At 40.9% G+C, this 16105-nt stretch overlaps 2 protein-coding genes across 3 annotated transcripts in view; one reads left to right on the top strand and one right to left on the bottom strand.

The window, feature by feature from the left end:
- The window catches only part of pdia5 (protein disulfide isomerase family A, member 5), a 65985-nt gene extending 56485 nt beyond the window's left edge, over window positions 1-9500 (bottom strand). The window contains 1 exon segment of the mRNA XM_030758587.1: window positions 9408-9500. Coding sequence (XP_030614447.1) covers window positions 9408-9473 — 66 coding nt within the window. The 5' untranslated portion in view covers window positions 9474-9500.
- A 1273-nt stretch (window positions 9501-10773) lies between these two features.
- sema5ba (sema domain, seven thrombospondin repeats (type 1 and type 1-like), transmembrane domain (TM) and short cytoplasmic domain, (semaphorin) 5Ba) overlaps window positions 10774-16105 on the top strand; it is a 180208-nt gene continuing 174876 nt past the window's right edge. For both annotated transcript variants that reach the window (XM_030757795.1, XM_030757794.1), the window contains exon 1: window positions 10774-10909. The gene's annotated coding sequence lies outside the window, so the exon portion shown is untranslated. The remainder of the gene's footprint in view (window positions 10910-16105) is intronic.

Below are 16105 nucleotides of genomic sequence, written 5' to 3'. Positions count from 1 at the left end.
GTGAGAAACTACAGAGCGCCGTTTTTATCAGATAATAGTCTTAATCAAAACACTCGTCTTTGTGTCTCAATCGTTCAGTTCAACTTCACATGCATTCATATCAAATTCTGGTCTTTGTTCCTGTTATGGAGACGGGAGTCATAACTGTGAGCCCAGAATATAAGAATGTTTGTACAGTAAAACAATTTGAAATGCACATTTTTTATTGTCTTGCATTTAAAGAATGCAAGCCAATTAGAATTTGCCAGGATTTATTGAAAACCTCACATAGACGTTGCAGCTCTGGGGCCTGATTCTTTATTATATTCATCTTTAAACTCTTCTAATTCAAGAAAACCTGAACAGGTTCAAATGGAGCATGATGCATTTGGTATCAGTACCGGGAAAAAATTTGCATATTCATGGATAGTCCTCTATGGTTTCAAAGCAGTCTTTGAATCAAGATGACTTATTTATAGGGAGAAAAAAAAATTACATGGTGCACTGCGCTGCAGTCTGGGAAGATGGGTGAATTGCATATGCAGATTCATATATTACCATAAGGGCATGATGAGCTATTTTTTTCCCCTGAATTTCTAGTAACTGACCCACATGACCACCGCTAAGTGGAATGCAAATCTCACGAATATGTCTACAGTATTTGACACTGAATCTATCATGCAATCAGTCTGCTGAGATCCAGAAAAGTCGAATGGTCAATAATTAGAGCATGCCTTAAATGGAGCACTAGCAGCATGCTACAACAACCTATAAGGAGCTGACCTGAAACTAATATTTTACACCTGCAGCTAATATTTATTTTGCATTGACAATTGATTTCATTATGATGATATTTTTATTTATTGTTTAACTAAGTTTAAGTTAAAAAAAAAAAACTCCATTCACATGCTGTGCACTTTTCCTAGTTCATCAGAGATTTATATAATGAATTCACTGTGGTAAATAACTAAAAGAAAACATACATAAATCAAATGTGTTTATATTTTTAAAAAAAATGTAAATACACATTAATACCACTAAAGTTACTTAGGCCTGTTAAAAACATCCCTGGTGACACATGATACACAGCAATATGCGTTTTAATGTGTTAATATGTTCTAATTCAACAGCTGATTTCCCCACATGCAGAACAGAGAAACTCCTGCCCGTCACACAAAATATCGATAATATACTTGTTCTGAATTTGAATGTGTCACGTTTAAAGTGTTAAGTGGGCAACATAGTTCCAAAGCAAACACACTTATCTTCATGTTAGTGAACTGAACGGTTACGCTGTTAGCTGACAGCATTGATACTCACCTCACCTCGGTCTCCTTCTGTCCTGTCTGAAAGTTTAAAATTAATCTGTCATTAAGATTACTTAGTGTTGGTTATCATGGGATCACTGAAACCACAACAAAGAAAAACTGTCAGGTAAAATTAATTCATTTTGAAATGTTCATTCATTCCTAATCGATCAAAATATAACAAATATTAAGTTGTGACTGTTGTTGATTAGAATACAATGTCAAAACACAAAACAAAAAACAAATAACAGCAGCACGCTCTGATTATGGTGACACGAGCTTAAATGTCAAGAATGCAGGTGAGGCTTGCTAACACTAACGCTGTGACTTTACTGCATACACATCACTGTAGTAAAAAAATAAAATAACTGCTGCAGATCAATGCATTTATTGACTGGTAATTACAGAAAAACCAAGTTCTGTCTCTCTACATTCAAATATTCCACTTGCCAGGCGAAGCACTTCCGGGAACTACCTGAAGTCTGCACGAACCACATAATGACTCCACATTCGGAGCCCTGCCGTCGTGAGTCTTACTATTCAAGGACTCTGGTTGCAAAGAGGGCGCTGCACCAACAACCTAATTGTGACTGCTTTGGTCAAGTTATTGACTTTCTGTGGTTAGGCCATGGTTAGTCACTTCCTGTGCTGACATCCCTTAAGAGCAGATTTCCTTTTGTACCTCAGGCTTGTTTTACTTGTTTACGGCATGTTGGTAGAATAACAGTATGTATACATTATGTATTTGTAGGGTTTATTCTGGCTCAGAATGGCTTTTTGGAGGTGGATGCTATCGTAAACACAATGAGGCCAAATATAGTAAAGATGAGTCTTTAGTCTGTTTCACCACATTTTACAAAAATCTGTTTTCCTGTAATTTCTGACTATTTAATAAATATTATATGAATGCCGGAATGGAGGGAAGTGTCCAGGCGTAGAGATGTCCTGATAAGATAACACCGTATCAGCTGGTTCAATAGATTTTTCATATTTCCAGCTGATATTAATATGAGAAAGCTCTGACATTACAGTTCCATCACGTTCAGACAAGAAATAAAATGTTATCATGGAGTCTGATTAAGTAGGATTTAATACTTCACAGACCATCAAGATTGTCACTGATGAAAGGATAAGGCTCATTCTGCATTTTTCTTCAGGAAAAAAAAAAGAAAAAAAAAAAAGCCAAACCAAGAATTAGTTTATGAATATATAATCCAAGTCTTATCATTTCGGTTCTCGTTAACTGCTCAATCATATCCCCAGTTTACTGCTTGAATGAATGAATTAGTAAACAAGACCTCAATGTTGCGCATTAAGTTGAAATATACCAGTGTTCTAACAATCTGGTTACAGATTAGGGCGCCAGTTTTCCAAAAGACCTCAACCTGAGGACATCTTTGTTCACGTGACCTATTAGCAGGGCAACCAATACACAGAAACCCCACCAGTGGCCAGCGATCACTAAGTCGTGTACCACAACAGCTCCAAAAGCTTTGTTCACCTGCCATCACTGTGAGAGCCTTTATAATTGTGCTGTGTTCGTACCTTCCCAACATTGCTTTTCCCCATTATTGCCACCCTCTACAGGTGGACAACCTCATTGGTACAAAGCAGATGAATAGAGATTAGATACAAGGGGAGCAGCACTCATTTTTCACAGGTATCAGCCTCCACTGCGAATGCTAAATGAGAAAGAGGAACACAAAGCAGAAAAAGAAAAACAAGCTTCTTTTGTTTTACCTCTGTACTCTGCAGAGGTAAATTGCCCCTCATTCAACTTGGTGAGCCAACTCAAGAGAAATAATTACCTTTATTAACAATTTGATTTTGGCAAACACAATAAAACTGACAGCGGCAAAAGATACAGCTTTTAAAAATACCTCTAAATATCACAGAGGATTTATTGCAGGATTGATTTAGTCTTGTTTATCTAATACAGAACATACACCAAAAATAAACTAATATTTCTGGGCTAAGCCGATATCAGCTAATAATAACAACCTGCCAACAATTAAGTAAAACTCATATCATTAATGGCTCAGTCGTTGCTGAGTTAAAATAGGATGGCAACCTCCTTGCAACTAGAAAAACTGGTGGTTGCTTGGTGATTGCATTGATTTTTTTTTTGATGGTGGAGACTGATTGCAAGTAGTTGCAGCAACCAACTCGCAAGGCAACTGCACAGATCACCTGGTGGGAGGCAATCTGTCTCTAAACAATCGCTATCTGACCTGGGGTATCTTTCTGTTCTCTGGATTCATGTTCCCTAACATTTGCGATCAGGATAAACGAAGCTGGTTATCAACTGATTAAGTTAATCTGGGGTTTACCCCACGCATTCACACGAAAGGGGTGGCACTGGCAGCATCTAACCAAACTAAGGTCTTCATTCCACAGAAAATGATCCCTATGTCGCCTACAACCAGAGACATTATCAAACGTTGATTAAAAATCTACAAAGAACATTAAAATATAAGAGTAAAATGCAAGGACAACAGATGAATGCTGCAGAAAATCATTAATCTGGTTATTTAGCGCACAGAGTGGTAAAATAAACATTTTAATTCCAGTTAATAATTTTATTGCTGGGTGCGCTCTCAGTGCTGCTGTTTATTTCTAAGGTGATGACTCAGCAGCAGATTAGAATCAAGTATAACAACATTTCATACATTTCCTAAATCACCAAATGCATACACGCACATTCTTGTGACAATAAGACACACAGTTGTGCTTCATTCAGTGGTTTTAGTAAGGTACGGCTTAACAAGCTGCACATCTAAAGCGTATTCTCTCAGCAGAGAATCTATATTTTGCTTAAAACATGCTGTAAATAAAAGACTGAGTAAATTCATGGCGCTTCCACCTGATTTTAAACTGCCACTCTGAACATGACCTGCTCCTGACAGTTTCAGCTTTTATTGTCTCAGCTGCAGATTCAGTGCTGTTTAAGGGCTTCAGAGTAAAGATTAAATATAAAAACAGAATTCAAACACAGGTTTAGTCTATGTACAAATTTGATATGAGGTCTGCAAGTACAGTGTAGGTGCCCTGCTATAAAATTGTTTTCTGGCAAGAGAGAAAAAATTAAGCAAAAAACAGACACTACTGAAAAACGTTAAGATTCTCCTACTCTTCCCGCAGCGTTCCAAGAGATCGTCCGGGAATGGTGATGCTATTTTCTGGAGAACTGATTGTCAGTGAGCGGTGATTTCATACTTGTTGATCTCTAATCTGGAACAGGTTAGGTTCACAGCATAAGTTACCATAGCGATTTACCCCGGTAAAAAGTGAGCCACCTTCATCAGCCAAAATCCTGCTTTGTAGTTTAGGCCCCCTGGACTGACTGCAATCACTGTCAGATTGGTGAAGGTTTTCAACTAAATGCCAATGCAGACAACACATTGCCATCAATCTGAGTCAGTATGTACTGATGAGCGCAACTTGTCTGCCACATGTCTCTTTTCAATGGGGGACTCGATTCACCTGACTGCCAGCTGTTTGTATCCTGGTTATTTTCCTATATGAAAGCCAGGCTGCTGAGTACCTGTCATTTTGCAGCTAAATCACCATCCTGCTGCAACTATGTCACTGTTTCAAATGTATACAATTCTGGCTGGACTCTGAATGTAAGTAAAGGTGAATTTTATGTATGTAGAAGGCAACAAATTTGCCAGTTAATCAGTTTATTGCAATCAGACTGTATGTATGTGTGAACTTGACCACATTCAGGTGCAAACTGACAGCAGACTGACTCCAGCGTATTGCTGTTTTATCACCATCCTGGATGCACCCGTTTCTTTGAAGACTGCAAATGGTTGCAGATCAGCTTTGCATCTTTGAAGCAACCACTTCAAAAGACTCGGGTCTTCTGAAGTGGTTGCAGTCATTTTGGTCGTGCTGCGGTCTCCAGCTACAGTTTCCTTAGCATGAATGTAGCAAAAAAGCTGAAGAAAAATCAGATCAAATCCAGGCTCAAAACCAAAAAAGCTGCCAGTTGTCTTCACTGCTTCACAATAAGACAATCGCTTAAATATCAACTGACATGTACAAAGTGTGACCTCTCAAAAAAGAAAATATAAAAAAAAAAATCCATTCTCATAAAGGTAATCTACCTGAAATTCTTTCATCATCACTAATCACAACCCTGAATGTGGCCTCAGAAGGCAGAGGAAATCCATTAGTCGGTTACACAACCACCTTCCTCCTCTGCCATAAAAGGTATATCCCATCACGTCACTGCAGACAAATGTGGTGCACACTAAGCAGCAGGTGCCCCAGCCCCCGCCTGCAAGCCCACACCCTCCATCTGCTGTGACAAATCTGCTTAATAAATGGCATCCAGTTCTAGGGGCAGTACCGAATCAGCACAAATCACACCAGTGTTTGTCAAGCACTTGCCTTGAGTTTCTTATGACTAATGAGCCAGTCAGGTGTAGCTGGTGTGTGTGGACTGGCTGATTGTAAAGGAAGCTGTTTAGCATCTGATAGCGCACACAGAGTGCTGATTTAGAGGCCTCTTAGCTCTCAAATGAGCAGAGGAGCAATCAATTAGCCGCTTTTGCAACTATCACATTTCAGCTATCACTGACGCACGTCGCGGGAGAGCCTCGGCCTACTAACACACTGCCAAGCCAGTGTTGTGGAATAAAGCATGAACATTTTTCTGATACTGACTAAACATTTGAGCAGAAATATTTGACCAAAGAGTCAAATACTAAAAAAAATTTTGAGTCTGGTTTAACTGATTATCAACTAAGGAACAACTACCTGTTAGCATTTAAAAAGGGACATCTTTTATTAAATAGATTTTTTTTATATCAAATACAACTGGACTGTCTTTTATTCCTCAAGCTGTTAGCTTGATAACCTGCCGTGTGCACTTCAGTGGTAATCTTGAGTGTTGAGATTGGCCAAATTTAGCAGAATTTGCACTTTTTTTTAATGGTCCCAGCACCTCACACCCAACACAAGTACTTTATACTTTGTACAGGTTAACAAGTTTTAATTATATGATACTGTGAATTGATGCAACAGTAACAGGCAAGTGGATCTACTGTTTGACGTTAATGAACGTATCTGTTAAAACTGGCTTTGTTAGATTCGTGTAAACAAAACACCAAAAACACATACACAACCACCAAAACCTCATCATCATGCTGGAGGAATCATCATAGCCTTGCTCTGCTTTTCTACCTGAGGGTGCCTTACAGTAAAAGCAAAAGAGTTTAAAGAAAGTTCCACAATAATGTCAGAGCAGTTTTTCACGCCCTGAAGCTTGGGAGAGGTTTGGTGACACAGCAGGAGAATGACCCAAATCAATTCACCAACAGAATGGTTTAAAGACCTGAAGCTAACCCAGATAGTGTGGCATGTCCTCAGGAAGGCTGTTAAAACATCCTGCATATACTCATGACCTAACACAGTTGTATAGTTAGAAGGAATTTCACAAACTCCTTTTCATCATTGTGCAAGTCTCATAAGGAACTAGAAAAAAAATGTCTTCTAAAGACTCTACAAATTATAAATTTAGTCTTTTACTTTTTCAAGCCGGCACTGAGTGAATATTTATTGTGTTCAAAACAGACATGAAAAGCACAAATTCTTCTCCACAGTTTGCCCATAATTAAGACTCAGATAAAAATTAGATGGCAGTTAAAAACTGAGGATATCAAAATCCTGTTAATTCAAGAGTACACAAAAATGATTATTGCTGCATTAGATAAAGAGCAACCAGAAACAGCACGCACACTATTACTATACATTAATTTAACAAGCAAACTCTAATGGCTCTTTAAGTGTGGTTATGACCGTGTGGATGTAATTAGTGTCCAGAGTACCTGCCTAAAACTGCAGATACCTGAAAAATATGTTTTGGCAAATACATCAACAAAGCCCACCTCCCACCCCCACCCCCCCGGCTACTGCTAACACTGCTTATTCTGTAAGTCTGTAAACAAAATGTCAGTGAAAGAAGGTAGGGCCACACATATTGATTTTTCTGGCCTGAAAAAAAAAAGGAGTGCGTCATTGACAAGGAGACATGCTTTTGAAGCCATGGGCAAGTAATCCAAATAGTTAATTTTGTGTGTGTGTTTGTGTGTGTGTGTGTGTGTCTGAGAGAGAGAGAGAGAGAGAGAGAAGGGTGTTTGGATTAAATTGTTTTGACAGGCAGGCCTTTACCACCCAGACAGCTGGCCTCCAACAAAGTGCTGCAGTGGTTTATCACCTCCCATACAGAATCACCTCCGAGCACCCGACAGTGCTACCTAACACCCAAAGAGGTTTTTATCAAGAGCCAAAAGAAAATCCCAGCGGATCACAGCACAAGAACTACTGTGGAATAACTCCAATATCCTGAGCAATAAATTCCACATTTCCCTTCATGATATCATATATCAGTTTTGATACTCGACATCTAGCTTGGTCGGCTTCTACCAGCAGACACCGGAGCCTTCAAAGCTGTTGCTGGATTCACCTGCCATCATAAAAATGATTGTCAGACCAAATATATTGAAATCTGCCAGTTCTGATGGTGATCAGTCCTAATTGGGCTGGAAGAGATCAAAATAAATAAATGTGGGCGTGTTAAAAAAAAAAAACAAAAAAACACATTTGACCTGTTGTTAATTATTTCTCAATAATAAACATGAACTCAGTAAATTTGCACCGCGTCTCTGCTGTGCATGTAAATGCTGTAAAATTACAGCAGAGAGCGAGCACTTTAACAGCACAGTCACTATTTACTCCCAAGAGCTGTGGCACAGTGCCAACATGTCACACAGGATCACTGTCAAAATGCATATATACAGAGTGCACTGTACACACACACACCCACACACACACACACACCCAGGCGCCACCCTTGTGTGTAAAAGGCTGCTTCCCAACAGGAAGCAGAGCAGGAAAAGGTCTGCATCAGTGACAGTGGTCTAAAGTGACATGAATGTCACTCTACATTATAGAGCCAGCTCTCTTTTTAGAACTTAAGTGATGAACTGATTAACTGTTTAAAGGGATCATATCAATGTGCTCTTCTTTATTACAGATACTTTCACATAGTTCCAGGGAGCTTTTGCCCTCCATGTATTTATCTGTAATATGAAAATGAACGGGAGGACTCTGAAAGCTGACAATGTGCATTAGATCTGTGTAGGTTTTTGCTTAAGTTACAATATAGTTACAATATAATTTTGTTGAACTTAAGCAGTTACAAGAGTGTATCTAATGAGAATGAATACAGACAACAAAGTTAACACATTCTGCTTGTAGCATTTTAGCAGCAGTGTTTTTGTTTTATTTATTTTTGTTCTGTAACAGAACAAGCTCATTGGCAACTTTCACCATTATCTCACATTTTATAGAGCCAGACCAAATCAGACTCGCGCGTTTTCTCACTCTGAAATAAACTGGACCAGAGTCGAAATATTTTCTTTTAGTTATAAATTATGACTCGTGGACAAGTTGTGACAGTCACGCGACACTGAGGGATAAACCTTCCAAAGGGCGCTTGAGCTGCATATGCTCCCAACCAGCAGCCAGTGGTCAACAGCTAGACTACCACTGTGCAAGCGACTTCAGCTCTCAACTTTCAGTTCCACTTCCACTGAAATGAATGGGCTGCTGAGTTGAGGTGGCTGAGAGTCACGCTGTAAGTCCAACATAACCCCCACGAGCGCAAGAAAAGCAGCATATGAAGAATAAGCTTGAGAGAAAGGTGGGTTTATCTCAGGAGCCCCGGTTGTCCGGACTTTGCCGTGTCCGCTGGTTGTTTACGGTGTGGAAACATGATGGGAGGGACCCCCGTGCACACATGCGATCGCTCCGAGTGGGCAGCTACATAAATAAATCCTACGACAATACCTGCGCCGCGCAAACCGCAGTGCCTCCCCATTATTTCTAGCCGCTTAAATCTGAGCACCAAGTTCAGTCAAGGGCTGTCAACTTCCCTCCTGCACCTCCTGCATGGCCAGGCTAGGAGACGCGGTGAGGAGGAGCGATTTAGATTTTATTATTATTATTATTTAATTCAGGGATGACACGATGACAGTCCGCCGCGCACCGGAACGCCACAAAAGACCGCTGCGCTTTAAACGAAACACAGAAGAGGTTCATCTGACTCACCAGCAACACCAACATTAACATTTTCGCCTCTCTCATCCGACTCCCGTAGCGATTCCAAGAGGCCATGATGCCGTTGCCACGTCTGGATACGCAGGCGCATTAGCCTTTCTACGGATACTTGGGCACGGCGCAAAGCTTTTTGGGAAATGTAGTTCTGAGACGGGAGAAAAGTTAAAGGGGGGCACCTGCTGCCATCTTCAACCCCCCACCCCCCCGCATGTTATCTGGGTAGCACTGAATTTAAGTACTATAGTCTGCGTGGTTTTGTTTTTATCAGCGCAATGCGGGCATATTGAAGGACAATTAATTACACGAGGGGGTAATTAGTAAATTGGCTTGTGATTGAATGGCTCTTAATTAGCTCTTTATCAATGCGACTTCCATTCCTCTTGAAAAACTGGCTTGATGAAATGTGCTACGCAGCGTCTGATTTCTGCAATGTTTGGTCCAAGACGAATAGAATAGAATAGAATAGAATAGAAAAGCGATGTTCCGTTAAGTAAAACACATTTTTTCCTTCGGATTTTTCTATCAGGTCTTTTTGGGGTTTTTTTTTACACTATCAAAATGATAAAAAATAGAGAAAGAAAACACATCTACAGGACTGAATAAGAAGGTTTTCTGAATGGGCTTCGCTCTGATCTTATCCTTATTCTTATCTTTAAATTATTCTTCTACATTATAGTCTGCGTCATGTTAGTCACTGATAAAATAGAATAGAATAGAATAGAATAGAATAGAATAGAATAGAATATGCTCTTTTCTGCTGTACATTTTTAATGGTGGATTTTTTTTTCCTGTATTGGTTGTTGTCCTTGTAATTTCTAACAAGGATCAGCCTAGGACATGGCTAAGAAATTTCTAGGTTTGTAAATTGTAGGCTATATGTGGAATGTAAATAGAATAGAGTACAACAGAATGGAAAAGGGTATAACCATGAGTTGTGGTCACTGTTTAAGCTTCACTGTTTACTTGGGGCCAAACATCAAAGCAGGAAAACACTCAGATTCCCAGTGGATCTATATTGCCCGGTTACCCAGACGCACGGCAGGTAGGCTGCTTTTGCGTCCTAGACAACAGCACGCAGGACAACCCTTTCCCAGAAGGCTTTCAGAAGATTCCCTCTGGTATGCTCTTAATTCACACTGGCTGCTTCTGCACTGGACATAGGCACTGTTGCGACACTCTTCTTGCTCTCCGGGGTGTCCGTGCGTATTTTCCTCCCTATTGCGCTTGCAAATCGGCTCCTTACTCCCCCCCTCACCACCCCCATTCCTCTACTCCTCCCCGCGCTTCCTCAACCCGGTGGTATCGTCCGACGGTAAAGGAGAGAGAGCGCAGTTGTTGGCTGCAGGTCTCTCGGAGAGGAACGCGCAGCGGCTGAGGAAACAAGACTAGAACCCGTCTCTATTCTGGCTCCACAGCTCAAACTGCGAGTGTGATTCTCTCCTTATCTCTGCCTGGCATTCTTATCAACTTAGGGAATACAAACATCTTACAAGGTAAAAGAAAAATCACTTTTCTTTTCTTTTCCACTGCAAAATACCTGGAAGGACTTATACAAAGCACTTTTTGGGTGTGTTGTGCACCAGTTTTCAGCTTGTATCCCGCTTCAGATTTGCGAAATGGATGCAGTTCGACTTTGACTGACGTGTTTGATTTTTCATATTAATGGCAAAATCAACACAATAGCCTGCTATAGCTTAGCTGACCTGCATAGATCAAATAAATAAAGGACCCTCCATCACTAATGGATTGGCTACTCGAAAGCTTTATTCAGCCATGCTGTGGGGTCCGTTTCTCTCTGGACCATTTTGCTATCCGAGCAGGATTTGAGCAATGTGTTGTGTTTTTATTCTAAATGTCAGACACTTTTCGGATCCCTTTGCCCACTTTAACTGCTTCAGGCGAAGTGATTTGTCCGTTGATATAGCGTGTTATTCAGAGCTGTTCCTTTATGTCTCGCCAGTTTTACTTTCCACTCACGTTTCATCCCAGGATCAGAGGCGCATTTGTGGGCTGCAGGAGCTGGCGGTGCCTGCCACATTAGCACTGCCTCAAACTTACTTTGTGCTCCACGCTGTCCTGTAGTCCCGGTACTGGCAAGATGTGAACTTAAAAACAAATTGTTGGGAAACTTCACAGATATGTTTTTGGCGAACGCGCATTGTTGGAAGATTGTGCGCCTGGTCTGCATTTTTCTTTTTCATTGTATATTTATGCATGCGTGGTAACCCAGTTTGTGTGGTGTAAAATCGACCACCTTGTCCTTTTGTTTGGTTTTTTTCCAGCTCTGCAGGTGGATTTTATTGTCTGACTTGAAGACGGCCAATAATGACCTCATAGCTCATCAGGTCCGATAACAGATTAACGGCTTTTACGCACGGGATGAGCAGCCTTGCGCACCACATTATGTGTGTTTTATTCTTTCCAAATCCCAGGAAACGTTAGTGAGGCTAATTCTGCATGAGAGCACTCAGAAAATATTCATGAGCTCGTCACTTGGATGAATAGCTTCTCCATTTCTCCCCGATAAAGACACTTTTGATTTGTAATAGTTTAAATTGTAAAGCTGTCCAGGAGAAAGCTCCGCAGACTGCGAGTTTCGAACAAAGAAATACTCTGTCATAGAAACTGATCATTTTCCTCTTGCATGGATTTGAGTTAATTATTCTGAATTGTTAAGAGCATGAAAGCGGACAGTGTTGCAGCAGAGCAACAGAGGGCAGTGTTGAGCAGCACTGTACAGCTGTGGCGACACCTTGCCAGGTAAAGGCTGTTGTTTCTTGTCCTGGCTCTGCTGTGCTCCTTGCAAGTGAGCGCAGGGACAGAGCTGCAGACAAATCTGCGCTCCACGAACACACGATCGGACCCACGAACATGCAAGGATGTCGTTTTAATGAAGTGCTGCTTGTTTTCAGTCGATTTAATGTCAAAAACTTCTGCACAAACTTTTATCTGGAGGCAGTTTACTGGGAACAGCTTTCATAGAAATTTAGCTGGAAATTTTCATTAAATAAAATAAAATAAAAATATTAAATTTTACATTGCCTTGACCAAGTTAATCAAACAACTTATTCAATTGAAAGCTGTCTTACAGCCCCAGTGACCCTCACCACTGGGCTCTTAGAAGCTTTTGTGGAGCTGCGCTCTATTCAGCTGTAGCATTTTTTTTTTTAAATTGAGTCTCAGTTTCTTCAACATTGTAAATTAATTTATTATTCATTAACACTCAAATAGCTCTCAAATGCAGCATGGCCGGTGTGAGTTTTGGAAAGGTGATGATGTAATACATTTCTGTTGCAGCTTAGTTTTTTCTCACTTTAAAAATACAACAGACAAAAATCAAACAAACAAACAAAAAATTAATATCTGCTAAAGATAGCACCATACTGGTAATTTCTTATTTCCCTTTCCATGGAATAACAAGGAGTAACCCAACCACAACCCAATTCAAAAGAGTACTTGGCATAATTCTTGTCTTAATTTTGTCTATTCATCATTAAGTGTGAAAGTACCATATCTCCCTCATCTTTTGATCGATATTCATCCATTTGACAGGTTTTGTCAGGCCCAGATGCTTGTCTTATGGATCATTAACGCTTTTGTTATTTGAAGAGCTGTTTTAGTATCCTGGGTCACTCCATTCAAATGGAAAGTAGGTTTTCATCTTTGATGAATTTATGAGGGCTCTTGACAGGTCCTGGTGGGGCAGAATCAGACCTTCCAAGCAAAAGAGATCCAAAAGATCCGAAATAAATCCCAAACTGGATAACCCCCTCCTGCTATCCTCTTACATCTGCTCTACGCTCACTTTCCCCTTCTTTCTCATTTTCTCCCTGACATCCCTGTAGTTACAGTGTGGGGGAAGTGTTTAGTTTTTCAATGTTATCCAGGGGTCATGTATCTCCATGTCATCTAATGTTGACATGAATAATTCATTTCCATTAACAAATATGATAGGTGTGGAATAGACCAGCCGGCGGCCTTTCATCAAATTTTTAATGATGCATATTTAGACCGTGCCAAGTGAGATATTTCTATTGTCGGGCGTTGTTTGAGATGCACCGAACGGATATGAAAGTTTAATGTCCGGAGAACGTGATCTGTCCTCTCCTCCATCTGAAGAGGACGACATGTTCAGTATGGTCTGACCATCACAAGTGTGTGAGTGTTGCTGTGAGCGTGTCTGTCTAAAGAGATAACAGACAGATACAGATAAGAAGTGTCCGGTTTGATGCCACTTCCCTCATGCAGTTACCCTTCACAAATCTCCAGCTGTATAAAGATGGAAGAGGAGCTTGAAGAAAGAAACACTACTCTTTTTGTTGACAGGCTGTTTTGTCATTTCAAGGTGTAGTTTTGCACCAACCAAAAACCAAGGCAGAGAGTGGAAACTGACAGCTTTCACAGAAGGATGTCTCTGCTGTTAGTCTGTCATTCAGCTGTTTGGCTTTTCATGCACATCAAACAGGCTGTCCAGGACATCTGCTGCCACCCATATGAACCACACCTCACTTTATTTATGCTCTCTATCATGTTATGTCTATTTTTTTTAACCCTGACTCGAGAGCTACAAAAAAAAAAAAAAAAATAAGAAAGAAAGAAAAAACATTTCCACATTTTCAGGGAGGATGCTTCAATGGCTGTAAGGTAGTGAGTGGCTTGCTGGGGTGTGCACTGCTGCCTGTTGGTCCTTATTTTGCCCTTTTTGTGTGTGTCCTTGCTATGTGGAAGTGAAGAAAAGAGATTTTTTACACTTTTAAAGTGGCCTTCTCGAGCAGGATTCACATGGTAATCAGGTCAGGGTGCACTGAGGAAAAACAAAGCTGTCCACAAGCAGAGAGAGGCTGCAAAAAACACGTGGTGTTTTTTTGTGTGAAGATATTTCAAGGAGAGTGAAGAGACACATGGAGAGATGCTGCCTTAAAGTGGCTCTATATATTCAGAACACTGCAGCCACATTGGAGTGTCTGTTGCTCTCTGTTATGTTAATATAATGCCAGATTTGAAATAACAGCTTCAGACACTGTGATTTGAGGTGGCAGCCCTCGCTGTGGTCTTTATACTGAGAATACAAAGCTCTGCTGCCTTAGTCACCTGAATGTGATTATGTTGTCCCACAGTGCTGACATAAATGTTGCTATTTCCCATTCACTCACACACACACACACACACACACACACACTGAAGCCCGATTGAGGAATGAAATCATTCCTCAGCTATGTGACAACTTGGAGAAACATTCAAATTTTGGCTCAGGCTTGAGTTTCCTTTTTTTTTTTTTGTAGGTTGATGTGAATGTTTTGTGGCCAATTTTACTGTCAGCAAGAAACTGCAGCTTGACAGATGCACTTTGCCTCACCGCAGCAGCAGCACACTGATGAGAATCTGCCTTTGATTTTAGCTCAGTCTTTTGTTAATGACAGACTCGGTTCGAGGAAGAACGTGTACTTGCAATAACCAGACAGTTTGAGCCGTCAGTAGAGGGAGGCCAGCAGTCTGAGCTGGTGGGTGGAAATGAATAATTCCACAGTGTCTGTCTGGGTCCCCTCAGCCTCCCAGGATCTCATTGTTTCTGAATGCAGAGTGCACTTGGCGTGGCCTTCGCTCGCGGTGTCTGGCTATTTGTAACCTGGCCTTTTTCCGCTTTGACGGACAACCTCGTTGTCTGCGAAATCCGGTACGACTGCGACGTCTCCGCGCTCCGCCTGCAGCCCTGCTAATTAAAGCTTGACGTGACCCAACAGTCTCAATTTGTCTGTGGAACGTTATCATCGTGGTTGCCCCTCTGCTATTTACAAACAAGGAAAATAGAGATAAAACTGTCAATCATCTTCATTTGATTTTTAAATTGGCATTTGCTTCTTTAATTTTTTTTTTATTCAGCATACGTGAGAAGTTGCTGCTTCTCTCTTACCTTTGGACTACTTGTTGCCCTAAAAACACTTGAAGATGCAACTCTGATCTTGGAGAACTTGTGATGAACAACCTTCATATTTTCTAAAGATTTCCAGATAAAAAAATGAACCTGCTAATAAAATGAAGCATTTTGCCAATTACTCTTTAATAAAAAATAATTATTTATAGCAGCTGTGGTTTAATTAAAGGTGATTCTCACGCTTGCACCAGCTGCTTACAAACCAGCACGAGCGGATTCACTTGCACCGTTTCTCATTTGAAGGGCGGCTTTTAAACTGGAGGTGTTTTCTTTACAACACGAAACTAGTCAGTGATTTCTGTCTCTTCACACATTCTCATTGTTTTCCCTCTCGGCGATTAGATGAGGTGTGCGAGAATGCGCGTTGTGCGCGCAAGCATGCGCTCGTACGCGCATGTGTGCAAGTCTGAGCAATTTGATTTTTCTCTTTGTGTGCATGCGAAGTGGACGTGAAGGCATGTGCCTTTTCTCTCCCATCCCTCCTCTGTTCAGCCTCGGCAAGGTCTGAGCAAAGCCAGAATAAAAGGGGAGCGAGAGGAGGAGAAAGTACTCCCACAGTTGATTTGACTATTGTGAGGGGGAGGAACACTATTTCCATTGATGCTCTGGATGCACGGCTGAAACCCCCAGAAGCTTTAGGAAGGGAGCTCATTCAAGGCTCGGTGTGACCCGGAGGACTGATTTGGAAGATGGGTGTTGAGCCCATTGTGGGGACGGTGGGAACATTGTTCCCATTCCACTGCTTTAATACAAATGT

The sequence above is a fragment of the Archocentrus centrarchus genome, chromosome 21 (assembly GCF_007364275.1).
Source record: "Archocentrus centrarchus isolate MPI-CPG fArcCen1 chromosome 21, fArcCen1, whole genome shotgun sequence".
Lineage (NCBI taxonomy): Eukaryota > Metazoa > Chordata > Actinopteri > Cichliformes > Cichlidae > Archocentrus > Archocentrus centrarchus.
Note: the sequence above shows the minus strand (reverse complement) of the source record. Positions and strands in the feature narration are given on the sequence as shown.